The sequence below is a fragment of the Miscanthus floridulus genome, chromosome 8, assembly GCF_019320115.1.
Source record: "Miscanthus floridulus cultivar M001 chromosome 8, ASM1932011v1, whole genome shotgun sequence".
NCBI classification, from domain to species: Eukaryota; Viridiplantae; Streptophyta; class Magnoliopsida; order Poales; family Poaceae; genus Miscanthus; species Miscanthus floridulus.
The window spans coordinates 125,261,140-125,289,139 of record NC_089587.1 but is presented as its reverse complement, the minus strand read 5'-3'; the positions used below and the strand labels follow the sequence as shown (position 1 = coordinate 125,289,139).

The window sequence follows — 28,000 nt, the reverse complement described above, 5'->3', positions numbered from 1 at the left end:
ATTCATCACGCATACAAAGTTACAAACTGTGAAAATATCGTGCAGTTCAAACACTGACACACCATGAGCGCCAAGCCACATGACACCCTCCCTCTTATTTCAAGCATACACACAAAATAAATACACAAACAACACCAAGCAAACAAGCCGTGCTTCATGGACACGAACTCACATAGCATCAAGCACACCCAATGCAACTTGGTGGATGCAATGCAACCAGCATCAGCCACCAATTTATTCTTGAGAAAACACACGGAAGACGTGGCAAAGCAATGGAAAGGAAGCACGCCGTAGTAGGTAGCAACTGAGACATCTCCGCGATGTATATCCACCAGGACACCTAGAGAGTTACAGTAATAAAAGAGGTGATTAGGGGAAACTATAATAAAGAACGAATAGAACTAGCTAGTTTTGCTCATAGTGATAAGCTACAGCTGACTCTAAATTGTCATACTCCTATATTGCATTTCAATTAGGATGCAGAGGTTGCTGCAGACATATAAGATATGCATATATGATACATACATATTCCTCATGGGCACAAGCATGTGAGAGAGGAACCTAGTCATTCGTGTGTACCTGGAGGTGCATTGACTGGAGTAGCTAGTACGTCATCAGGTCGGCAAGGCTCACCGGAGAACCGAGCTTCTGAGCAGGGTCTTCTTATAGTACTTGGAGTGGCGCAGCAGGAAGAGGGAGGGATGATGGTGGCGAGTCTTCTCTCGGTCCCACTCCAGCTTGTTCCACCATTCCTTTTCGCAGTCCACAACAGGGCGGTTGTCCGGGCGGTCTGTGGTGGCTGGGATGCGCTTGAGGCTCCAGCATCCCCTCACCCAGATGGTCTCGAGCTTGGGAGCGAACATCTTGACCTCACATATCTGATGAAGCTTGGGGACCTCATGCAGGTGTATGTGCTTCAGGTTTGGAAGTTCCAGTTCGCCTCTTGGATGGCCAGTAGATAATTCCTTCACAAACTCTGCCTCCACAGGGAAGACCTGATTGAGATCACCACAATAGATGATGCGAAGGGTCTCTAGTGATGACAAGGTTTGGGACCATGACAGTGGGAGGACAAATGTGAGTCTGGGGCACAAGTGCAGGTTTATAGCCCGAAGTTTTCCAAAATATGGAAGGGCTATCCATCCTTTGCTCCAGATACAGCGTGCAGTCAAAAGATGAGCCCCCCAAAATGTCTCTAGTTCAGGGAAGCAGAACACATCATCAGTGGCGAACACAATGTTCAAATCAGGGCATCTTTCGATGGAGCACCACTTGAGACCGGACCAACTTTCACGGGTGACCATGCTTCCAGGGACAACAGTGTTGATGGAAAAGCTGTCGTGCACATGCAATGAGTTGACCTTATTAAGAACAAATCTCACAGCCCTGATTCCTTGTTCGGTGACCACATTAGCACTGCTTATTTCCTCACAAATGTCTATATGGAAGTCCAGTGGCTGAAACTGCTGCGCACTGCTGCCACCATGGTTGCCAGTTGCCTTGTCAGTGTTGATATCACTATAGATCTGGTGACTCTTGAGGATTGGGGACTTGTGCTGAGGTGAGGCAACTGATCGTCCGGTGTTATAAGGGTGGCCCATTTTCTCCTTCCTGTTGTTTTGCCCATCATCTTTGCTAGCAGAAGACAAGTAGAGATTCAGATTAAATCTTGCTGTGTTCCAGCAAAACTTGTTGCTACCTGCAAGCAACAAAGACTGAAGCAACCTCATGTCCGTAACAGCAACACGTGCATGGCACATCTCTTCATGTTCCTTGCTGATGACCAAAGTGTAATCAGCATCATGAGGTGCTTTTGATCTAGCTTCTTTTGTGCCTCCTCGAGTGTCAATGTGTAGCACCACTAGGTTGGGTATTCCAGCCTTTGGCCAAAGTATAGCACGAATTTTCTCACATCCCAACAAAATGAGTCGTTGCAGGAATGGGACCTGCACCACCTCATCTTTCAAGTCAAGTGTTTTGACTGACGTGTTTGAAAGGTCCAGCTCCTCAAGATTCGGAAGAGATCCACGCAATCTGAAGTTCACCAGCCTTGCACAACCGGCCATGGAGATGCGAGAGATCTTAGCTTTCTTGTTGTCGTCCTTTCCTTCCCCTGCATCAAAGCTAAATGTTTCCAGGGATGGAGGCAGCGCTTCAGGGGCGACCGTCGTCAACCCAACACAGCCATCTAGAACCAGAGTACTGAGGCTACTTGCGCCTGATAATCTTGGCAACACTTGTACTGCGCTATTCCCTGACAAGTCAAGGAGCTCCAGCTTGGACATATTCATGAATTCATCCTTCCTCTCTTCATCCTTGCCCTCGTCTTTCCAATGTAATGTAGGTTCAATCACTCGAAGCTTGTGAATGTTGTGTAGATGTCTCCATGTCCATGCATAACTGTTGCTCCAGATTCTTCCCCTCTTTATATTTATCTCCCTGATGTTTTTAAGCATACTCTCAATTATATTTGGGGATAAGTCCAGCTCCCAATCTGTGTCACATATGTCAAGCACCCATAGATTCTGGAAGAAATTAATTTTTCGTCTATCATCTTCCTCCTTTCCTTGTTTTGTTTCCTCTAGTTTCTTCAGCTGATCCTTGCACTTATCCAGTCCAAGAAATCTTATCTTCCGACAATGAAGGAAAGGCGGTGAAGAAAAGCTGAAAGTACAGAGGCAAAGTTTCAGTACATGAAGCTTCTCAGCAGATCTCTGGAATATTTTAGTGGGTAATGACGCTACCCGTCCTCTTTTGTTATTAGAACAAAAAAATGATGTTGTCTCAGGCTTAATTTCTTCAGCCGTATCAGAATCGGTGGCTACCACCCAGCGTGTGTTATCACCAAAATCAGGCAATCTATAGGATGAGAAGTCCTCTAGTTTCATTTCTTCGAGCAAAGCAGTGGCTACCTCCCATGCTTTGTCCTGTTGATATTCTTGTATAATTCCATCACAAATCCAATAGTTGGAGGCATGGGTGGCCCAGTTGTAGTCCAGTACGTCGACGCCCCTGGAATTCAGTAACAACATATACTTGCAACACAATGCAGCTGTTTCTGAGGTGACACCAAGCTTACGACTGTATTGAGCTATTTCTGCAGCTTCTTCATGTACTAGTCCATTCCACTGTTCACTTTCACTATCCTCAAGATACGAGTAAAGATAAACTTGTGAGTTGTCTACTTTTGCTCCCTCTGTCGCTGGAACATTTTCCCTTGAGAGCTCTTCCTGATCTGTCTGTGATTGATTACCATTACTAGGCTTAGTTGATTCTGCACTTGAACTTGAAGGAGCACGTGTTGGATCGGCTGCTGGCTTCATTCCTGGGATGGCATGAAGCCTTCCACGGAAAGTCCACAATACCTTCCGGACAAAGTTTGACCATCGATCTGCAGGTTGAGGAATGCCAAAATCATTCAAGTCAACCATGTTAGTGCTCCCATTATGGAAAACTACTAGACAACTCTGTCCTTGCAGGGCTTGATGAATCTCTCTCCCGACAGCTACTATCTCAATCCTAGAGCCTTCATCTGCCGCGCTGAAATCGTCCTCCTCGTCTTGTTTATCTAAAATGTCCATTACATGCTGAGGAAGCCCTAGTTTCTGTGCAATTTTCCTCTGGAGTTCTCTCCGGTTTTTCCACCTAGAACAATCAATATGGATGATTGTATCGAATTTGTTTCTCACAGATGGTGGAGAGTCTTCAGCTATAGATGTAAGGACCGCAGATGCACCAAGCCCTATCCATCCATCGAAGTAGATGTGCTGACTTGGTTGGCTTGTATCCTCTAAATAAGGAGTTATGCATTGCACAGCCTCTTTCACAGTAACCGCGTGGAAGTTCTGCATTCAACAACAATAGGTATTTCAGGGCACTTCGGCTGGAAAAAAATCGTATATGCTCATGCCTAATATAAGTAACATTACTTGCTGTATACCCTATCCTACCTGTCATATAATGTAGTGCATTCTAGAGATCTTAGGATAGAATAAGAGACGTACCCTCACTTTATTTCCTAATTGGATGCTATCATCAACATGATTAATAGTGTTGATTGATAAATAGCTAGTAACAATAAAATACCTACCAAATTTATGCACCTATTTAATGCAAATTTGTTCTGTCCCCTTTAGAATCTCTTATATCTGGATATAATTTTTGAATGCTTGATGTCCCCTTAGAATCTCATATATTTGGGTATAACTTTTGAATGCTTGAATACGCTAATATTACAGGACGGAGAGAGTACGTGAAATGTCCTAGCAAAACAACTAAGATATGCTTTAGTCTTTCCTAATACGATCAATATGTTTGAGAAAAGTTTTTAGGCAAAACCAAAGTCTCTTAGGAAACGTATTTCTATGCCCCAGGTGGTCAAACATCTTTCAATAGGTAACAGGTATCTCTGTTCTTTTCTGTATATAGGTTGGCAAAATCTTTCTGTATAAATATTGGAAATTCTTACAAAGTAAGAAAGATCTTGCTATCAATTTAATTGATTGTAATCACCATATATAATATAATGTAGACCCTAAATCCAAGTTAGAATTATCCACCGTACCTTTGCCATTATGAAACATAGTCTACAGTGATCCTCTAAATTTGAATCTGGAAATTACCAGCTTGCCATTATAATAGATAATCCAGATAACCCATTAAATTTGCATCTAAGTTACAACCACCTATACATATCATTATATCTCTCTCTTATAGATCAAAACCCCACGATGAAGCCAAATGTCAAATGACGAAGATGCTGAAGCCGAATGCAGCACTAGAATATATTATAAGCTCGAGGCACCAATTTTGTCTTCAACGGCGCTACTCACCATGCGGTGGGATTGAAAAAACTCGGACTGCACGGGATAGCATGTGCCCCCTGAGCATTTTGCATTAAGGTAGAGGACTCCTCACCTATTCCGAGAAAATCCCCGAACCTCGTACCCGGCCCGCACACAGGGGTCCGTTACCCTGTGAGTGGCCGGTGCCACAAACCTGTATTTTAGGTAGCGCGGGGCAGATGAGGGGATTTTTTTACCTCCGGCACTACAATTCGCCCCTATAGGGGATCGAACCTAGGCCGCAAGGGTGCCACCCGGAGTGCTTGACCAACCATTTTTAGCATCCGTTGGCATGCGGTGGGATTAAGGTGCAGTTGGTGCATTCTGAACTTGCTACTAGATCTATGAGTGATGATTGGAACTAGGAAGCATTGCCACGTGGCTAAAATACTTTTATGGTTACATTGCCTTCATATGAGGAATTCAAGAAAATCAAATAAGGGTCTGTTTGGATCATCAGACTAAAGTTTAGTTCGTCATTGGGTAATAGGCTAAACGGGGACTAACTAAATTTTTCTTTTTTTCTAATGAGTTCTACTCATCATTTAGCCTCTATTAGTTTTTATTAGACCAGGATTAGTTCATGTTTAGGCCTTCCAGTTGGCATCCAAAACATGTAATAAAGATCAGTTTAGTCCATCCAAACACCCCGTTCTAAGCCTACATATTAAGCTGTGTGCAGTCACAAAGGCAGGGAACAATCTTCTAAAGGAATGCCTGAGCTGAAGGATGCCAAGTGCATGTGGCAATATCTACCTGCATCAATTTTCGGTTCATCCCGTCATAATTTGATCTTATTGAAAGAAGAATATCTTTTGTTGTGCGATGCTACTGGAAACGGAAATTGCCCTGTGAGTGTTGAATATTTCTGTAGTTTTTTCAGAGAATGCAGAGGAAAATGTGTGATTAACGTGTCGGTTTCCAAAATACCGACACAAAAATACGTAAACCCACATGAAAATGAAAGAATTTTTCTATGTGTGGTAGTACACATGGGGTAAATGTAATTACTCCGTCAATAGAAATGCACAGGAAAAAAAGGTTAATTATTCTATCGGTATTTAGATTACACACAAGAAAAATTACACACGCACGGGGAAACTTAATTCACCGCAACAATTTGGCGTTGGCGCTGTCGATGCGGGACTCACGGGATACCCCGCAAGGAAGAGAGGAGATCTAGTTTGATTAGGATTCCTCCCATGTAATCCTAGTAGTAATATTACCCTGTAATTCTACTATGACTCTAGATTGTAAACCGACTAGGACTCTGGCCTCCTGACTATATAAAAGAGGGCAGGGCTCCTTAGATCGAGGGAGCATAAGAGAGTTAGAGGGAGAAGACTTTACAATCAATCCAACGCAAAGGCTAAGCTGACTGGACGTAGGGCTATTACTCGATCACGATCGAGGGCCCGAACCAGGATAAATCGACTGTCTCTTGCATTTACCGTTGAGTTCTGCATACGCCGAAGCCCGAACAAACTGCCCCGGGTACCCCCGTGGTAGGCTATCGGTGGTGAAACATCGACAGCTGGTGCGTCAGGTAGGGGCTTTCTGCGAATTTGCATCCGAGAGCTCGACGGACCTCGTCAACATGATCTTCTCGACGGGATCAACCTTCATCTTCGGTTCATGGATCTGCGAGGCGGACGACAACGGCAAGCTTCAAGGCCGTCTCCTCGAAGATTCGGATCACCATGAAGACCTCGCTATTTCGGCAACTACGGCAGATCAAATCGCCGGGAAAATCGCGCAGCTCGTGATGTCCGATCCAACTCAGATTTCGCGGCTTTACGCATCCGACTCAAACTCAGGCTCTGCATCCGAGATGGAGTCTTACTCGAGTTCTTTCGAGAAACCGAGTTCTTTTCTGGTGGGGCTCCGGAACGCGGCATCAACCTATCAAGAATTCAACTCGGAAAGCATTCCGAGTTCTTTCGAGAATAGTCCGAGTTCTTTTCCGACAAGGCTCCGGAACGCGGCCTCGGCCTATCAAGAATACAACTCGAAGTACATTCAGAGTTCCCTCAAGAAGTCGGGTCATGGTACGACTACGTCAAGCTGTCCGAGCCAGGGGCAAGCCAGTTGTCCGGCTGCATCCCGAGCCGAAAGCAAGCCAGTTGTCTGACTACTCGTCACAGTTTCCGACTACTTTGGCTGCGGTGACCAACTACTCGGCTACATGTCCAAGTACTCGCAAGCTGATGCTCGGGGGCTACAACCACTGGGGTCTCCTGAGCGCAAAATGTCTAGATCACACGCTGATTCTACCACGAGGCCGTCAATCAAGCTAAGTCATGGTTTAATATTTTTTCAAATATCCTTTAATCATCATATATCTCCGTATATTATCCATATGCCTCCGCGGCTCTACTACAGTTGATTTAACTGGGTGCGGGAGGTGTTTAAACGTAACAGGCTACCTACCTAGGGAAATTACATGGCCTAGTAAGAGCAAGATGCGAAAAAAATTAATATGCATTTTATAATGTCTTCTCTTAACGGTTGTTCATTTACCTGGGTTACTGAGGCCTTAATCTGTGAAGCCTACTCGCCGGAAAGGTGCGAGAGGTGTTTAAACGTAACAGGCTACCTACCTAGGGAAATTACATGGCCTAGTAAGAGCAAGACGCGAATAAATTTAATATGCATTTTATAATGTCTTCTCTTAACGGTTGTTAATTTACCTGGGTTGCTGAGGCCTTAATCCGTGAAGCCTACTCACCGGTAAGGTGCGAGAGGTGTTTAAACATAACAGGCTACCTACCTAGGGAAATTACATAACCTAGTAAGAGCAAGACGTGAAAAAATTTAATATGCTTTTTATAATACTGGGACATACTTCCAACTTGATATCTTGTATATCAATTATTACATACTTTCGTATGATTACTTTGCAGGGAACTATTTTCTGGACCACGTCATCAAGTAAGGAGCTCGCCCACCGCAGGCTGCCTTACTTGGCCACTACTTCGTTGGGTGAGACACACGCTCCGCGCTGTCTTACTCGGTTGCTGCTCTACAAGTCGCCAGGACGTCCGACTACTCGACCACATGTCTGAGCACCCGGTCGCATGTCCGACTACTCGGCCGCGGTGATCGACTACTCGGTTGGGGTGATCAACTACTCGATAGCTAAGGTCGACCTTGTTGCGGTGATTTGGAAATTCTAAGGTGGGGGTGATACGGGGTCTCCGGTGAGGGGACTGCCCACCCGAAGCCTTTTGACGGATTATCTAGGTTGCCTTACTCGGATCGGATCATGGTCGAACGAGAAGATTTTGCGTCAGCAAGATGAGCACGAATATGAGGATGCATGTGCATATTTATATGTACTTTCATTACTCAAGCGAAACAAAGGAAGAGGCTCGGGGGCGACTTCTTCAAGACAGGAGTTTTCAAACAACATAAGATTCAAGACCCTCCAACTTTTTATTCCAAATAGCAAGAGGCTCGGGGGGCTACACTCAGTGAGTGCACTTTTTCTTCAAAAAAATGTACATCACTCAGAATACTTCTTCAAGACAGCAGTTTTCAAACAACATAAGATTCAAGACCCTCCAACTTTTTGTTCCAAATAGCAAGAGGCTCGGGGGCTACACTCAGTGAGTGCACTTTTTTCTTCGAAAAAGCGCACGTCACCAAGAAGATTTCTTCAAGACAGACCACTTCAAGGCCTCACGACAAAAAGAACCCGGACCGAGCTATATCCGAGTTCTTTTTTATAAAGAACCCGGGTATATGCTCGGGAGCCCTTCGACGAAGAATCAAAGCAATTTCAAGACAAAGACCCTCCAGCTCCTTGTTCCAAATAGCAAGAGGCTCGGGGGCTACACCCAGTTGGGTGTGCTTTTTCTTCAAAAAAGCACACACCACTCGAAGATCTCAAGAAGCGCTACATGGTTTCACTCTAGAAAGCACTCGGGCGACGCTTGTTCCTACTCGGCAAGACCTGGAGGAACAAGATAAGGTTTCTAGAGTTCAACCATGAAGTGCTCGGGGGCTTGTCGATGCAGGACCCACGGGATACCCCGCAAGGAAGAGAGGAGATCTAGTTTGATTAGGATTCCTCCCATGTAATCCTAGTAGTAATATTACCCTGTAATCCTACTAGGACTCTACATTATAAACCGACTAGGACTCTGGCCTCCTGACTATATAAAGGAGGGCAGGGCTCCTTAGATCGAGGGAGTAGAAGAGAGTTAGAGGGAGAAGACTTTACAATCAATCCAACGCAAAGGCTAATGCCGACTGGACGTAGGGCTATTACTCGATCACGGTCGAGGGCCCGAACCAGGATAAATCGACTGTCTCTTGCAGTTACCGTTGAGTTCTGCATACGGCGAAGCCCGAACAAACTGCCTCGGGTACCCCCGTGGCAGGCTATCGGTGGTGAAACATCGACAGGCGCCTTGCTTTTGGCGTTCCAGCCCTGCTTTCGCCGTTCGCGCCTTTTATCGAAAAGAGAATGTATTAGAAAAAAAACAAAAAATCTCAACCCTAACCTATCGGGCGCCGCCCCCAACACCCGCGCTCGATAGCAAGCGGTGAGACCCACGCGTAGCTCACAACTCCATGCCCGACTCTGCTACCGATCGCCACACCAGCACCGCCACTGGTCGCCACCCCACACCTCCCACCAACCCACACTGGCCGCCTCCCTAGATCCAGTGCAATCGCGTTCCCTGTCAGCCGCCGCCCCCGATTCACCTATTTCTGCCACTAGCCCATCGGCGGATGCGCCCCTCCCATGCACATAGCCTAGGCTTGTAGGCCACCTGCGGCTGCTCCCCTCCTGTGCACTTGGTCTAAGCCCGCCGGCTGCTGCTCTCCCCTGTGCGCCTGACCTTGGCCCGCCAGCTGTTGGGCGTCGTCCCTCTAGGCGTGTCCCCAAGCCCTCGGTCGGCCGACCGGCTTGAGCTCCGTCTCGGGACGTCACCTCCGGTGAATGGGCCCTTCCCGTCTGGTGCTCTTCCTAGCGCGACAACAGTACTCTCCCTGACGGTCTCCCCCTCCCCTGATCTACCATTGCAGTCTGCTTCCCTCCAAACCTATCCACCGGTGTCTGCTTCACTCAAGGTACACTTCTTTTTTCACTTGTTCTATTTTTTGTATGAGATGTTGTTATTCTATAGTTTATTTGAGTGTCCACTTATGAATATTGGAATGTTTATCCCTTTATCCAAAATAATGCAATTTTCTTTATTGTGATATCTAATATATTAGTATTTGAAACAAAGCTAGTTAACATGTCAAACCCAACATGGATGTATAATGATTGGCAGCGTGGTAAAGCTCCCTCAAATGAATGGATTAATGGAACCACTGAATTCTTAAATAGTGCATTTTCTATTATCAGTGTAGCTGAAAATGATACCATTAAGTGTCCTTGTGCACAATATTGGAACTACCTTAGACACAAATGATATATATACTATAAGATGCATTTGTGTAGGCATGGTTTTATGGAAGGGTGAACTTAGACTGAGCATGGCGAGGGGCTGATTTCACATGATGGATTTGATGTGGTAAATGGACAAGACTTTGATGAAATTGATCGGATGGGTTAAATGTTGGTTGACCTTGCTGGGCACCATCCACTTATACTAGATGTGGAACCAACAACATATGTCGAAGCTTTATATAGGATGGTTGCTAGTGCATATGAGTTGGTGAATGATAGAACCTCACACTCACGCTTGTATGTTGTAGTTCACTTTCTTGCTGTGAAGTCACGATACAACATGTCGGTCGCACAATATGATGATATACTAGGCATAACACCTGAACTCCTTCCTGATGACTCCAAGTTACGTAATGAGTTCTACCAATCTAGGAAACTATTAGAGGGTATTGGTATGCCATATATCACAATTGATGTTTTCTATAACAATTGCATGCTATTCTACAAAGATAACAAGAACAAAGATAAATACGACTTTTGTGGTGCTAATTGATATGAGGAAGGGCGAACTAAGGTTGCACGCAAAGTTTTGCGCTAACTCCCAATCACATATAGGTTGCAAAAGCTATATATGCATGAGGAGACATCCAAGTTAATGAGATCATACAGTCTCACAACATGCGGTAAGATGGTGCACCCTTGTGACAGAAGCTTGGCAACAATTTGATGTGGAGTATCCAAACTTTGCAAGTGAAAAAAGAAATGTGCGCCTTGCAATAGCAACAGTTGGTTTCCAACCATTTGATATGAATGTTGTGCCTTACTCATGTTGACCAATCTTTGTGACCCCATTGAATCTGCCTCCTGGCACACTCTTAAGGCCTGAGTATATTTTTCTCACTTGTTCCAAGGCCCGAGCATCTTGGTAGAAAACTAAACATTTTATGAGTTTAATGCAACCCTTAGTTGATGAATTTCAAGAACTGTGGAAGGGGTTCACAGCATGGGATGCTTCGTTGAAGGAGTTTACAATGAGAGGAATCTACCTTTAGTCGGTACATGACTTTATGTCATATGGGGACTTTTTGGCTGGAGCACCCATGGTATGTTGTCATGCCCACATGGATTCAGCTGTCGAGGATTCCTACTCCCAAATGGTCGTAAGGCTTGCTGGTTTGATACCCATAGGTGTTTCCTCCCTGAAGATCATGCATTTAGAAAGCAAAATAATGCTTTTCACAAGAACACTAAGGTGTTTGATGAGCCAGCTAGGTACCTTAACGAGGGAGGATGTGCAAACCCATGTCATGGGTTTGCTACTGCGGCAAGCATCATTGTTCGTCAGATGTCAGAAGTGTGGGTCACCGGTGGCTCGGGTACTCAAGAACACAAGAGAAGACATGGCGATGTATCTAGGTTCAAGCCGTCAAGGCCCTATGTTCAGCAGTGAGTAGTTCTTCGTATTCAAGAGCACCCAAATCAGGGGGTTACAACAAAGGAGAATGAGAGTTTGGCAGGGGACGCTCGATGCTATCTTACAGCTCGTCGATGATGAGGTTTCTTCCCCAGCTAGTAAGGGAAATGGTCCTCTCCCTTGTTGGGTTGTTAGGGGCGGAACACTCTGTTGTTCCTCTCGGTCGCTCAATGTTCGACTAAACTTGTATTGCTCAGTCCCTGTCTCTGGGAGCCAACCTTCCCCTTATATCCTAAGGAAGGTCAGGTACAAGGTGGTTCTAGGCAACTATCTATAGTTTTTTGTGCGCCGGGGTCTAGGAGGGTGCTGCTATGGCGTGGATGGACCTTGGTGTTGTCGTGGAGTCGGGGGAGCCGTGGGCACCGCCTGACGTCACTAAGGCCCCTGACACTTGACCATCAAGGCTTGTCTGTTGCGGTTTGGCCTCCACCAGGTGAGCCTTCTTGAGGCTTCCTTGGTGGTGAAGGCACATCGGCTTAGGGGCTGATGGGTGGGCCCGAGAGCCCAACGCCCCTAGAGCCGATGGAATGGTTTTGTTCTATTATGTCATGCCACCTGCGTGACCGAGCCCACTGACGTCTTGGAAGCTCGGCATGTTGGCTCACACTTGGGGCATCGGGTGCTGGCCCGAGTGAAAGCCCTAGTTTGGTTTTGGATAATTGATGAAACCTAGGACTAACCTTTGATCTAAGTATGTGATTTAGATGAGGTAGTCCAATCCAAGTGGTGAACCTAGATGATGGTCATGGTGAAGGTGATGGCCACAAAAGAGATGATCAAGTGCTTCACATTTGGAAAAGAAGAAAGAGAAAAACAAAAATAGGCTCAAGGCAAAGGTATTATGATAGGAGCCATTTTTTGTTCGTACTCAAGACACCATAGAGGGTGTGAGTGATTTAGGATTGATAGTCGTACTATAAAGAGGGGAAATCTTTGGCTAAGCGGTTATCAAGTGCCACTAGGTGACATGATTATTGCATATGCATTTAGGAACCTAGTGTGCTAACTTTGACCCTTGTAAAATACTTTAAAAAATGCTAACACATGAGCACACAAATTCTACACTTTGTGGTTAGCAAGTTGGAAGCAAGGGCGAAGTGGTTGTAAACTTAGAAAAAAGAAAAGGAGGAGAAGGCACGTGACCGGACTCTGGCGCTAGGGTGACTGGACTCACCCCGGGCGCGTTCGGTCAATTATAGCTAAGCTAGATGACTTGGCCGAGGGCACGGTGCAGCAATCGGATGCAGTGACCTAACGCTGAGGCTGTGTCCGGTCACACGCAGCAGAGAGGGCGCGGCTCGGGATTATGACCGAACACTGGAGAAGAGACGTGATCGGACATGCAGGGGGTGCATGAGGTCATTGCTGACGTACGCTAACATCACTGCCCTGCACGAGGCTTGTACTGACCAGACTCTAGGGTACGTCCGGTCCTAGTGACCTGACACGTTCGGTCCATAAAATCGTCTCTGGTATCTTACTGGAATCGGCGGTTTAGGGTCCAGTCGTTATTTAACGTTTCACACGACTGAGAGTTGACCGTTGAGATCAAATGCGTAGAATTGAAAGCCATGACACGTGGACAGCTAGGACCGATCGGACGCTGGGGTGCATCTGGTCAGGCAAGTCCGATCGCACCTGTAGAGGACTAATGGCTCTACTTCGTTTGGCCGTCTATAAATAGTGTTTTGGCTGGCTTGGGGCTCACTCTCTTAGCACTTTGACATTCTTAACATCCTTGTGGGCCTAAGCAAACATCTCCCACTCATCTCCATCATTGATTCATCATCATAGTGAGATTGGGAGTGATTCCAAGTGCATTTGCTTGAGTGATTGCATCTAGTGGCACATCGGGATCGTTGTGGCTACGGAGTTCTTGTTACTCTCGGTGGTTGCCACCACCTAGATGGCTTGGAGCAGCGGAGGAGCTTTGGCACGTGTTGGTGATTGTTTGTGGCTAGCTCCGGTGATTGTGAGGGGTCTTATACCTTCCTCGGTGGAGAGACGAAAGGTAACTCTAGTGGATTGCTCGTGTCATTGAGTTACCTCACTTGTGGGTAGGTTCTTGAGGTGTCCATTTGTTGGATGAGGTTCGTGCAACACCTCTTAGCCACCGAACCACCAAGTGTTGGTCGACACAACGGGGACTAGCGTGCCGGCAAGCACATGAACCTCGTGAGAAAAATCATGTGTCATTCCTGTGATTGGATTTCTCCCGATGATTAGTTGTCATCATATTGTGATTGGTTCACTCCTCGATATGGCGATATAACCACCCTACTCACTCCATTACTTTCTTGCAAACTAGGTGTAGCAAGTTCTTTAGTGTAACTAGTTTTGAGATCTTGCTTGGTAGCTTAGTTTCATCTAGTGGAGCTCTTTAGTGTAGCCTTGTTGAGAGCTCTTAGTGAGTAGTGACTTGCCTCTTGTGTGCCTAGAGATCTTAGCAACTAGAATTGTTGGATAGGTGGCTTGCAACCCTGGTAGAGCTAGACCAAGTTTGCATTACGCCGTTTGTTGTACTACTCAATTGCTCTAGTGTCTTGTAGATTTTTTAAATAGGCTATTCACCCCCTCTAGCCATTTGGATCTTTCAAGTGGTATCAGAGCCATGGTCACCGTTTGATTGAAGGCTTAACAACCTCGGTGTCAAAAGATGGCTCAAATTGTGTTCAACCATGTGGGGGGCAAACCACTGTTCTTTGATAGCACATGCTATGATTATTGGAAGAGAAAGATGAAGATGTATCTTGGTTCAATCAATGACCAAGTGTGGGATGTGACTGAGAGTGATTTTGTGATTCTTGATCCGGACAATCTCACCAACAATGACAAGGCCAACAAGTAATGCAACACAATGGCTCTCAACACCATCTACAATGCCATTGATTCCAAGGTGTTTGAGTAAATCAGGGATTGTGAAAGAGAGTGAAGTGTGGAAGAGATTGGAAGAAACATATGAGAGCACACTAGCGGTGAAGAGTGCCAAGCTATACATCCTCAAGGACAAGTTGACAAGCTTCAAGATGAAGGATGATGAGAGCATTCTCCAGATATTTCATCGATTGCAAGTGATTGTCAATGATTTGAAGGCTTTGGGTGAGAAGATTAATGATGATGATGTCTCTCATCGGTTCTTGATGTGCTTACCTCTAAGATTTGAGACATTGAGATTAATCATCATTAGAGGAGGATTGAAGTAACTTACCCCTAACCAAGTACTATTTGATGTCATGACACAAGAGACATACCGTGTGGAAAGGGGAGGGGTTGACAAGGATGAGAAAAAGGAAGATGAAGACAAGAAGAAGAAGAAGAAGAAGAGTGTAGCATTCAAGGCTAGCTCATCATCCAAGAACAAGGGCAAGTCCAAGAAAGAATCAAGTGCTGATGAAGATGCTAGTGACATTGATGATGAGGCTATGGCTCTCCTTGTGTGCAAGATGGGCAAATTTATGAAGAAGAAGGACTACGGTGTGAGAAATAGAAGAGATCACAACAAGGGGTATGTGAGGAGATGCTACAAATGCAAGAGCCTAGATCATGTTATATTGGATTGTCCCTACAATAGTGATAATGACGAGGATGAGAAGAAGAAGCACAAGAAGGAGAAGAAAGAAAGGAAGGAGAAGAAGGAGAATAAAATGACCTTCCAAAAGAAGAAGAAGGGTAGAGGCTATGTGATGACATGGGATAGTGATGGCACCTCCAATGATGATGATGGATCTAGTGATGATGACAAGAAATCCATCAAGGAGGCACTAGCAAGCATCGCCATCAACTACAAGCCTTCCATCTTCGACACTCCATCGACATGCCTCATGGCAAAGCCTACTAAGGTAAAATATGATGTGAGTGATGATGATTGTGAAAGTGATGATTTTAGGAGTGATGATGATGAGGAGTACACCAAAGAGGAGCTCTTGGACATGTGTGAGCAAGTACGCACTTGCCTTGAGATGAAGAGAAAGGAGTGCAAAGAATTACGCAAGAAGGTCAAATCTCTTGAGCAATCCTTTGATGAGCTCAATGCCACTCATGAGAGGCTAATGAAAGCCCATAAGAAGCTTGGCAAAGCTCACTCTAAGCTTGAAAAGGCTCACTCATATCTCCTCGAGCAAGTCAAGATGGAGGAAGCCAAGAAGGAGTAAGTGATTGTGTCATGGGATGTGGGACTAACATGTGATATTCTTGATGAATCTTTTTATAAGCCCATTGTTATTGCTCCCACTAACCCTTCTTGTTGCACTTCCACTTCTACTTCATCTTTGAGTGATGGTTTCACTTGTGATGCCTCACTAATGGTGGAAAATGAGACCCTCAAGAAGGAGGTCAAAGAGCTCACTCATGCTTTAGACAAAGCCTATGGTGGTGAGGACCGCTTGCTTATGTGCTTCGGTAGCCAAAGATCTTCTCTCTACAAAGAGGGATTGGGCTATAGCCCCAAGAAAGGCAAGGCGGCCTTTACTCCACACAAGACTAGTTTTGTGAAGAACAATGGTCGGTTTTGCACTAGTTGCAAGCAAGTTGGTCACATTGAGCAATATTGCAAGACTAACAAGAACAAGCAACCTAATGTATCCTCGATTAGATTTGATTCTTGTTACATGCTTGTTAAGGGTGTCAAGGGTGTCAATTATGGGCCCAAAGAAGAAGGCTATTTGGGTACCAAAGACCTTGGTAACTAACCTTCAAGGACCCAAGCAAGTTTGGGTACCTAAAAGGAATTGATCTTCTTTTGTAGGTCAATTACAAAACTGGAGGAAGGCATTGGGTACTTGATAGTGGGTGCACACAACACATGACCAGTGATTCGACAATGTTCAATTCAATCAATGAAAATGAGAGCAATGGGATTGATAGTATCACATTTGGTGACAATGGCAAAGGCAAGCTCAAAGGTCTTGGTAAGATTGCAATATCCAATGACTTGAGTATTTCTAATGTGCTACTAGTAGAGAGCCTGAACTTCAACCTATTATCGGTAGCTCAATTGTGTGATCTTGGTTTTAAGTGCATATTTAGGCCCTGTTTGGCATGGCTCCAACTCTGGGTGGAGCTGCTCCACTCCAGAACTCCAGGTGGAGCTAACTTTGAGTTGAGTTGGAACTGTCTGATGGAGCAGCTCTGGGTGGAGTTGGAGTTGCAAAAGAGGTGCTCCAAAACTCCACCCCCATTTGCACTACAGCTCCATGGAGTTGGCAGCTCCAAGGAGTTTTGGAGCTGGGGTGTTTGGCTGGAATTTTTGCTGGAGTTGCTGGAGTTCTGGAGTGGAGCCATGCCAAACAGGCCCTTAGTGTGGATGATGTAGAGATCATAAGTGTAGATGGCTCTAACTTGATATTCAAAGGATTTAGATATGAGACTCTATACTTGGTTGATTTCAATGCTAGAGAAGCTCAATTGTCAATGTGTTTGCTCACTAAGTCAAGCATGGGTTTGTTATGGCATAGAAGGCTTGGTCATGTTGGAATGAATCAATTGAACAAGTTGATTAAACATGACCTAGTTAGAGGCTTAAAAGATGTCACATTTGAGAAAGATAAGCTATCTAGTGCATGTCAAGCCAGAAAGTAAGTTGGCAACACACATCCTAAGAAGAGCATGATGAGTACATCTAAGGCATTTGAGTTGTTGCACATGGATTTGTTTGGACCAACCACATACACTAGCATTGGTGGAAACAAATATGGATTTGTGATTGTGGATGATTTCACTAGATATACATGGGTGTTCTTTCTTGTTGATAAGAGTGATGTGTTTGCAACCTTCAAGACATTCATCAAGAAAACTCACAATGAATTTGAAACAACAATCAAGAAAGTAAGAAGTGACAATGGAAGTGAATTTAAGAACACAAGAGTTGATGATTTGTGTGATGAGTTTGGGATTAGACATCAATTCTCGGCTAGGTAAACTCCACAATCAAATGACCTAGTTGAGAGGAAGAATAGAACTTTGATTGACATGGCAAGATCAATGTTGAGTGAGTACAATGTGAGTCATTCATTTTGGGCCGAAGCAATCAATACGGCTTGCTACTATAGTAACCGCCTCTATTGTCACCCCATGATGGAGAAGACACCATATGAGCTCTTGAATGGTAGAAAGCCCAACATTGCATACTTTTGGGTTTTTAGTTGCAAATGCTACATATTGAAGAAAGGCACAAGATTGAGCAAGTTTGAGAAGAAATGTGATGAAGCTTTCTTGCTTGGTTACTCAACTACTACCAGGGCTTATAGAGTTTGAAATTTGGCTAGTGGTACTCTTGAGGAGGTTCATGATGTGGAATTTGATGAAACCAATGGTTCTCAAGAGGAAGATGAGAATCTAGATGATGTGAGAGGCACTTAATTGGACAATGCAATGAAGAAGATGGATGTTGGTGATACAAAGCCTAGAGAAGTGATTGAAGTTGAAGATGACAAAGATCAAGTGTCCTCTAACTCAAATGTGCAAGCTAGTGGGTCTCATGATCAAGATCAAGCTAGTGCTAGTGATGACAAAGTGCAAGATCAACAACAAGTGGCTAGTACATTGTCTCAACCAAATGATCAACAAAGTTCAAGCAATCAAGTGCAAGTGCTCCAACCAACCAATGTTGCAAGAGATCATCCTTTGGACACTATAATTGGTGATATTTCAAGAGGTGTACAAACAAGATCAAGATTGGCATCAATTTGTGAGCATTTCTCATTTGTGTCATTCATTGAGCCAAAGAAGATAGATGAAGCTTTAAGAGATGTTGATTGGATTAAGCCATGCATGAAGAGCTAAACAACTTCAAGAGAAATCAAGTATGAGAATTAGTTGAGAGGCCTAAGGGACACAATATGATTGGAACCAAATGAGTCTTTCGCAACAAGCAAGATCAAGATGGGATAGTTGTAAGGAACATAGCAAGATTGGTAGCTCAAGGTTACACTCAAGTTGAAGGTCTTGACTTTGGAGAAACATATGCCCCGGTTGCAAGATTGGAAGCAATTAGGATCTTGTTAGCCTATGCTTGTGCCCACAACATCAAGCTCTATCAAATGGATTTGAAGAGTGCATTCTTGAATGCGTACATTAATGAAGAAGTCTATGTTGAGCAACCTCCCGGTTTTGAAGATGACAAGAAGTCCAACCATGTTTATAAGTTGAAAAAGGCTTTGTATGGCTTGAAGCAAGCACCTAGAGAATGGTATGAGAGATTGAGGGACTTCCAATTCTCTAAGGGATTCATTATGGGCAAGGTTGACACCACTCTCTTCACCAAAAGAAATTGGCAAGGACTTGTTTGTGTTGCAAATATGTGTGGATGTCATTATTTTTGGTTCAACTAATCAAGATTTTTGTGAAGAGTTTGGAAAGATGATGGCTAATGAGTTTGAAATGTCTATGATTGGAGAGCTTAGTTACTTCCTTGGTCTTCAAATCAAGCAAATGAAGAATGGCACATTTGTGAGTAAAGGAAAGTACATCAAAGACATGCTCAAGAAGTTTGAAATGGATGATGCCAAAGCTATTAATACACCTATGTGGACAAATGGTAACTTGGATAGTGAAGCTAGTGGCAACATGGTGGATCAAAAGATGTATTGGTCTATGATTGGAAGCCTACTATATGTGACCGCATCAAGACTAGATGTGATGTTTAGTGTATGCATATGCGCAAGATTTCAAGCCTCTCCAAGAGAAAGTCATTTGAAGGCAACAAAGAGAATAATAAGGTACTTGAAGCATACACAAAATATTGGATTATGGTATCCCAAAGGAGCAAACTTTGAGTTAATTGGTTATTCAGACTCCGATTATGCGGGGATGAAAAATTGAGAGAAAGAGCACATCGGGCATATGCCAATTATTGCATGGGAAGATCACTTGTGCCTTGGTCATCAAAGAAGCAAAATAGTGTAGCACTATCAACCGCCGAAGCGGAGTATATTTCGACCAGTAGTTGTTGTGCTCAATTACTTTGGATGAAGGCCACTTTGAATGATTTTGGAATCAAGTTCAAACAAGTGACATTGCTATGTGATAATGAGAGTGCCATGAAACTCACCAACAACCCAGTTCAACATGCAAGAACAAAGCACATTGATGTCCGCCATCATTTCATAAGAGATCATCAACAAAAAGAGGACATTTGCATTGAGAGTGTGGGCACCGATGATCAACTTGCTGATATTTTCACCAAGCCACTTGATGAGAAGAGGTTTTGCAAGCTAAGGAATGAATTGAACATACTTGACTTCTCAAATATGTGTTGATGCACCCCCATTATATGACATGTCTCTCCTTCGAGCAAAGCAAGGTAAAGTTGATTGATATGTCATTCATCCATTGCTAAGGACTTGTTTAGTGCATATAGTCATTCCTATCATGTCTTAGGCTCATTCATGAAAATCAAATGAATTTGATGCTTGTATGGTACCACTATTGCTTCTATGCTTGATATGATCCAGTGGTAGCATATGACATGTTTGTGGGCTTGTAAACCTAGTGTTTAATCTAGAGAATGAGCTATAAGTGTTTAACTCAACATGGTATAAGATAACCCTTATTTGGAGGTGTGAAGAAGCTTGTCCTTAGATCAAACCAAGTTAAATATCTTTTGCAAGTAATCTAGATTGAACCAAATTGGGAAAATAATCCTCACTTCACATAGTTTCACCACAACCTATCTAAAATTTGAGATCACCTTTTGTGTTAATTATTGACAAAGGGGGAGAGAAATTCACAAAGATAGTAAGAGATAGGGGGAGCAAACAAATGAAATGACATTGTAAGGGGATCAATTAAAAATTGAAGCACACAAGTAGGGTGAGCAAGCTCATAAACTTGTTTGTTGCATTACATATGTTTGCTTGCATGGCACAAGTTCTTAAATTCCCTATCCATGCTTGTGTGGTGTATGCTAGATTCTAGAAAATGATTGATGAAATGAAAACTAGCATGCATAGGATAGCTAGATATACCTTGATCTTTTACAAATGATACTAGAGCCTTGCTTCTAATGTTGATCTCATGAGGTATCTAGTTTGTCTTTGCTTTTCAAGTGGTATCTAACAAATCATGGTGCTAAGGATGGTGTTCAAATGGCAACTTCGATTTGTATCATGCTTCAAAGGTCCATTCTTTACACCTTAGCATCATATGGTAGCTATTACTCTCTCACACTTTCCAATCCATGCATATGTGCAAGCTTTCAAATCCAAACTCATAGCACATATGTAGGGGGAGCTAATACTACCAATTTGGGTTGATGAAACTTGTCCATAACCTTTACACATGGTGATATGCTTGGGCAAGCAACATGAATCCAAAAATATTTCATTGAATATCTTTGTAAATATGTTGTCATAAATTACCAAAAAGGGGAAGATTGAAAGCCCTAGTTTGGTTTTGGATAATTGATGAAACCTAGGACTAACCTTTAATCTAAGTATGTGATTTAGATGAGGTAGTCCAATCCAAGTGGTGAAGCTAGATGATGGTCATGGTGAAGGTGATGGCCACAAAAGAGATGATCAAGTGCTTCACATTTGGAAAAGAAGAAAGAGAAAGACAAAAATGGGCTCAAGGCAAAGGTATTATGATATAAGCCATTTTTGGTTTGCACTCAAGACACCATAGAGGGTGTGAGTGATTTAGGATTGATAGCCGTACTATAAAGAGGGGAAATCTTTGGCTAAGCGGTTATCAAGTGCCACTAGGTGACATGATTCTTGCATATGCATTTAGGAACCTAGTGTGCTAACTTTGACCCTTGAAAAATACTTTAAAAAAACGCTAACACACGAGAGCACAAGTTCTACACTTTGTGGTTAGCAAGTTGGAAGCAAGGGCGAAGTGGTTGCAAACTTAGAAAAAGAAAAGGAGGAGAAGGCATGCGACCGAACTCTGGCGCCAGGGTGACCTGACTCACCCCGGGCGTGTCTGATCAATTATAGCCGAGCTAGATGACTTGGCCAAGGGCACGGTGCAACGATCAGATGCGGTGACCTAACGCTGAGGCTGCGTCCCATCACACGCAGTAGAGAGGGCATGGCTCAGGATTACGATCGAACACTGGAGAAGAGACATGATCGGACGTGCAGGGGGTGCATGAGGTCGTCGCTGACGTACGCTGACGTCACTACCGTGCGCGAGGCTTGTACTGACCGGACTCTAGGGCACGTCTGGTCCGCAGTGATCTAACATGTTTGATCCGTAAAAATCATCTCTGGTACCTTACTAGAATTGATCTGACGCTCGGCGGTTTAGGGTCCGGTCGTTCAAGCATTGAGTCTGGTTGTTACTTACGTTTCACACGACTGAGAGTTGACCGTTCAGATCAAACGCATAGAATTCAAAGGCACGACACGTGGACAGCTAGGACCGACCGGACGCTGGGTGCATCTGGTCAGGCAAGTCCGATCGCACTTGCAGAGGACCAATGGATCTATTTCGCTTGGCCATCTATGAATAGTGTTTGGCCGGCTTGGGGCTCACTCTCTTGGCACTTTGACATTCCTAACATCCTTGTGAGCCTAAGCAAACACCTTACACTCATCTCCATCATTGATTCATCATCATAGTGAGATTGGGAGTGATTCCAAGTGTATTTGCTTGAGTGATTGTATCTAGTGGCACTTGGGGATCGTTGTGGCTGCGGAGTTCTTGTTACTCTTGGTGGTTGCCATCACCTAGACAGCTTGGAGCAGCGGAGCAGCTTCGGCACGTGTTGGTGATTGTTCATGGCCAGCTCCGGTGATTGTTAGGGGTCTTGTACCTTCCCCGGTGGAGAGACGAAAGGTAACTCTAGTGGATTGCTCATGTCATTGAGTTACCTCACTTGTGGATAGGTTCTTGCGGTGTCCATTTGTTGGACGAGGGTCGTGCAACACCTCTTAGCCACCGAACCACCAAGTGTTGGTCGACACAACGGGGACTAGCGTGTCGGCAAGCACGTGAACCTCGAGAGAAAAATCGTATGTCATTCTTCTGATTGGATTTCTCCCAGTGATTTGTTGCCATCATATTGTAATTGGTTAATTCCTCGACACGGCGGTATAATCACCCTACTTACTCCATTACTTTCTTGCAAAATAGTTGTAGCAAGTTCTTTAGTGTAACTAGTTTTGAGAGCTTGCTTGGTAGCTTAGTTTTATCTAGTGGAGCTCTTTAGTGTAGCCTTGTTTAGAGCTCTTAGTGAGTAGTGACTTAGCCTCTTGTGTGCCTAGGGATCATAGCAACTAGAATTGTTGGGTAGGTGGCTTGCAACCCTTGTAGAGCTAGAGCAAGTTTGCATTACGCCATTTGTTGTACTAATCAATTGCTTTAGTGCCTTGTAATTTTTTTAAATAGGCTATTCAACGCCCTCTAGCCATTTGGACCTTTCACCGAGTGATAGCTCGGGCTAGGGTCGAGCTAGAGTTATGCTCAGGCTGCCATTGGTCGGGAGCTTAGGGCCTTGGCGAACCCTTGAGCCCTGAGTAGAGGTCGTGGGCGTGCTCGGGCTCTGCCCAACTTTTGTCCAGAGGGTACATGTGAGCATATAGCCTATGGGTATAGCCCCTGAGTGATCCTGGTGGGATCGGTCGGGGGTCTGTCGTTCGGGAGTCTCTCCCAAGGACTTAACATACCCCTATGTTTGACTCTCGTCACCATGTGAACAAGTTTGCAGGTGATACACAAACCTATGGTAGATTGCACAATTGGACACACGTACATTGTTTTAGGCAGCTTCCATGTTTCCATAAGTTGCTACTTCCCCACAATATAGATGTGATGCATAATGAAAAGAATATGGATGAAGCCATACGGAACACATGTTTTGACATTGCTAAAAAGACCAAATATATAATGTGAAATCTAGGCTAGATTTGGCTATTATATGTAACCATCCTTCCATGCATTTGGTGCAAAAGAGCAATGGGAAGTGGGATAGGCCTAGAGGTCCATTCAGCATTCACAAAGATGATAAGACAACCATCCTTCAATGTTTCAAAGAATTAAAGTTTCGTAACGCATATGCATCCAATCCGAAGTGTGCTGTGATCTACTGCAAAATAAAAAATTTGGACTAAAAAGTCATGACTATCACTTTATGGAAATGTTGCTCCCCATAGTATTTCATGGGTTTGATAATGTATGGTGTTGTTTGGCTGAGTTTAGTTTCTTCTATCCGTAATTGTGTGCCAAACAACTTAGAAAAGATGTTGTCCGCTCTCTAGAAGGATGTTGCATTGCTTCTTTGCAAAATGGAGAAGATATTTCCTTCTAGTTTCTTAAATGCTATGCAACATCTCATCATACATCTGTCTTATGATGCACAATTAGGTGGTCCTGCCCTAGCACGTTGGCGCTATCCATATGAGAGGTAAATCTAGAAATATTCATATAACTAATTTATGTCACTTACCATAAGTTAGCTATTTGTAATATGTTGCTCTCACTTCGTAGGTGACATAGGAAAAAAGTAAAAAAACGCTTGTGTTGAGGCTGGCATTGTTGAGGCACTTCTTGTTGAAGAGGATGCAAATACACTAACTCTGTATTTTAGACCCCATGTTCCATATATTAGAAATAAGATGTCTCACTATGATGATTGTGCATCTTCATTTCAAGGTACATGCGACCTTGACAGTTTTAAATACCTGGTGTTTATGAAATCTCAAACAAGTAGTACAAGGTTGCTTTTCTAAGCATATTGACAAACATGCCAGAGATGGATGCTTTCTTCACGTATGCTCCTCCAAAAACATCATTAATGTTTCGTTTTAGATTATTTATGATCTAATTATAACAATAATTTTGTTCATGTAGACAATTTGACAATGATCAGTGGAAGAGCTATATTGTTCGCATGGACCAGCATTGTTGTGATTTAAGGTTAATTGGTTAGAAAATAATCGCGGTATAAAATCTGGTCCAATTTTTTTTTATTAGTTCAAAGAGCAATTAATGTTCTTATACACTTCACTGTTCTGTTCCAACATTGTGAACCATGGTAAAAAAAATTTATCACATAATTTTTGTTTTTTTAGTGACTGAAATCAGCTAGCATTCACAATGCCCTATTCCAAATGTCCTATGGTTTCTGTCCTTGAGTTAGGTCCTATGGATGTTATGATGTCAATGGCCATAGATTCCATTCAAAGAAATATGACAGTGAAACAGCAGGGTTATCAACTAATTTCAAATGCAGCCAACTGACTCTTCTCATGTTGTCTTAGAATCTGCTAACAATGGTAATGATGTTGGCCACACCAATGGGGACCTTAATGCTGCAAACATTGTCAACAATCAAACTTCCGACAACAACGGAGATCATGCATTGTTGTGATGGTGGCGTTTAGTTGCAAAACAGCATGGATGTGGTCGTGGTTTCTTCTTTTGTAGTGTTGTGCTTTTTGCACACTAACTAGTAGGAGCCTTTGATATGTTAGCTTTGGTTATACCTATGGTTCAATGATGCATATCGGTAGTCATCTTATAGCTGAAACTTGAATTGCTGAGATGAAAATGCTTTTGAAGATGCTGGAACATTTGGACATCTTTATATGCTTGTATGCTATGTATGCCTGTATGCTATGGTGAATGCGGTGAACATTTGTGATATCATTGCTATATGTATGCTATGATGTTGTCATGTGTTATGAAATTATGATATGCATAATCTATATTTATTAAGCTGCCACTACTGTTTTAAATAAAACTATGGTTATTATATTGTTCAGTTGCATGGGTAAATGTAATTTTTCTGTCGGTAGTCTGAGATGGGACAATTATTATTATCCTGTCGGTGCTCTACAAAATCCTAGACGGCAAAATATAATTTTCCCGTGAGTGTTCACGATCGACAGATTAATTTGTTTTACCTTGACGGTCCAACACCGATAGAAAATATTTTTTTGTTGGGACTTTTACTTTTTTATGTGGGATGGCTACACAAATAAAAAGGGTAAACTTGACGAAGAAAATTTTCCTATGCGTGTAATACCAACAGAAAAACTGTCTCTAATGGTGAACCGATGGGGAAATTCAATTTTACTGTCGAGCTAGACCTGTCGGTAATTTTTTTTGTCAGTTTACCACTAGAGAAATATTATTATGTCATCATGCTAATTTTCCTTTTGGTTTTTGCACCCATATGGAAATTTATTTTGATTACTATTTTGGGAATATATAAATAAAATTTATAAATAAATAATTACAAATAATCAGTAACAAAGGATACAAGTCTAGGCTAGCTCATCAGGAAATGTGTGTGCTTTGCTAAGTACTCCGTCTATTCCAAATTATAAGACGCTTTGACTTTTCTAGATACATAGTTTTTGCTATATACTTAGTTATATATATACTATGTCTAGATATATAATAAAAATAATTTATTTAGAAAAATCAAAACGTCTTATAATTAGGAACGAAGGGAGTATATATCTATAAAAAAGTATGGGTTGAATATAAAGAAAGGATGATCAGTAATGAATTTGAATTATTGAAAATGCTAGCTATTCTTAGAAATCTCGAGCCGTGACTGCCCTAGCCGCCTAGAGAAACATCGCCTGCTCCTTGCTAGCGCCGCTGCGCCTAAGGCCCTCTCCTTCTTCCTCTCTCGTGCGTCTGCCAGGAATTAAAAGGGGGCATCTCTTTTCTCGCTATTTTATTTCTAGTTGGTTAGAGTTTAGTCCAAATAAATCTTTCGGCGAAATCAGATGATTTTCAGCCGGGATCGTGTTTTCTGTGATGACTTCAGCGATTGCCACCATGAGATCACCGTTACTGGCGTCGATTTTATCGGCAGACGGCCAAGTGGTGGCCATTATCTGCCAGGGGAGGGGGTGCTTTTGGGCTCCCCCAACGAAGACATCTACTCCCGGTCATCGATCTCATCGTCGATGGCCGCAGAAAGGATTTCAAGTTTTGAAGGTGATGAATCTGTATCATATGATGCTGACGACAATGCAACTGTCGATATTCTTTCATCGATTTAGATGCGTTTTGAACTGGTTCTGAAGCGCTGGATCTTGCGGCTTGTCCAATGTTTTAGGTCGTTGGATTCGACATAAGGACTGCACTTTGGCTCGGCATTCGAGGGATGACTTTGGGGAAGAAGACAGGAGAATCTAGATAGAATATTGTTTTTTTATTTCAGATTTTTTTTTCATGTGTAATTTGGGGATGCACTGTGCCGAGTTTTAATATATCCCCTTCCCTTCGCCAAAAAAATCAATTTAAATATTAGTTTTATTTCTCTGTCTTTTCTTCAAGTTTAAACTTGAAGAAAAGACTGAGAAATAAAACTAATATTTTTTCTGGAATCAAAAGGGGGATTATATTGAATGTGTATGTATTTAGCCAGTGGTAAACGCAAAAAAATAAGTACCAATAGAAAATTACCTTCCACGCTCGAGGCCGCTCGATGGGGCCACGCTCGGAAGGAACGTCAAACAGAGTAGCGGGTAACTGCTCATAAGGATTGTCAAACGGAACAGCCTGTGGTAACTGCCAATCACCAGCCGGTAAGGATTATATTGAATGTGTATGTATTTAGCCAGTGGTAAACGCAAAAAAAAAAGTACCAATAGAAAATTACCTTCCACGCTCGAGGCCGCTCGATGGGGGCACGCTCGGAAGGAATGTCAAACAGAGTAGCGGGTAACTGCTCATAAGGATTGTCAAACGGAACAACCTGTGGTAACTGCCAATCACCAGCCGGTAACTGCTCGTTGTTGCTGTAAGCGGATAACTGCTCATAAGTCTTGTCATACGGAACAGCCTGTGGTAACTGAGGACCTCTGCGAACATCAGGAGCAGGAGCAGGAGCAGGAGCAGGAGCTCTGCGAATATCATTTCTGCTGCGGCGATCTGCAGGAGCACGAGGAGCAGTTGTGCGAACAGGACCTCTGCGAATATCATTGCTGCTGCGGCGATCTGCTGGGTCTCCAGCAACAGGATGCCTGCTTGGGTCTGCAGGAACAGTACCAGAATGAACATACCAGCTTGGGGTACGGGACATCTTCGGAACGACGACAAGTGAGATCGTGAATGACGAAGGAGACGAATTATGGACGTGCAGTGACATCAAGACCTCTGCGGACATCAGGACCAGGACCTCTGCGAATATCAGGACCTCTGCGAACATCCATCTCTTTCTATCAATGATGAAGCTCCTTGCCCGCCGATTCAGGACCTCTGCGAACATCCATCTCTTTCTATCAATGATGAAGCTCCTTGCCCGCCGATTCACGTCATCCTCGTCCTTCGTCGGCCGCCTCTGTTTCAAACCGTAAGTTATATATC

At 43.5% G+C, this 28,000-nt stretch overlaps 1 protein-coding gene across 2 annotated transcripts; it reads right to left on the bottom strand.

Moving 5' to 3' along the window:
• On the bottom strand, positions 1-27,942 carry LOC136473487 (uncharacterized). 2 transcript variants are annotated; one of them, XM_066471125.1, is made up of 4 exons: positions 27,294-27,942; positions 27,098-27,202; positions 580-3,845; positions 1-340 (listed from the first exon to the last, which is right to left on the bottom strand). In XM_066471125.1, exons 1-3 carry the CDS (start codon positions 27,900-27,902, stop codon positions 630-632), a joined length of 3,930 nt encoding a protein of 1,309 aa, XP_066327222.1. In that variant the 5' UTR covers positions 27,903-27,942; the 3' UTR covers positions 1-340; positions 580-629. The 2 variants fall into 2 exon arrangements, with proteins under 2 accessions (XP_066327222.1, XP_066327223.1); XM_066471126.1 differs by lacking the exon at positions 27,098-27,202.
• Positions 27,943-28,000: the final 58 nt, after the last annotated feature.

Coding starts and splice junctions, on each gene's coding strand:
- LOC136473487 (XM_066471125.1), bottom strand. CDS start 27,902: ATGTTCGCAGAGGTCCTGAATCGGCGGGCAAGGAGCTTCATCATTGAT. Junction 27,203..27,293: donor AGCGGCCTCGAGCGTGGAAG/GTAATTTTCTAT, acceptor GGTGATTGGCAG/TTACCACAGGCTGTTCCGTT. Junction 3,846..27,097: donor AGCGGCCTCGAGCGTGGAAG/GTAATTTTCTAT, acceptor TGTTGAATGCAG/AACTTCCACGCGGTTACTGT.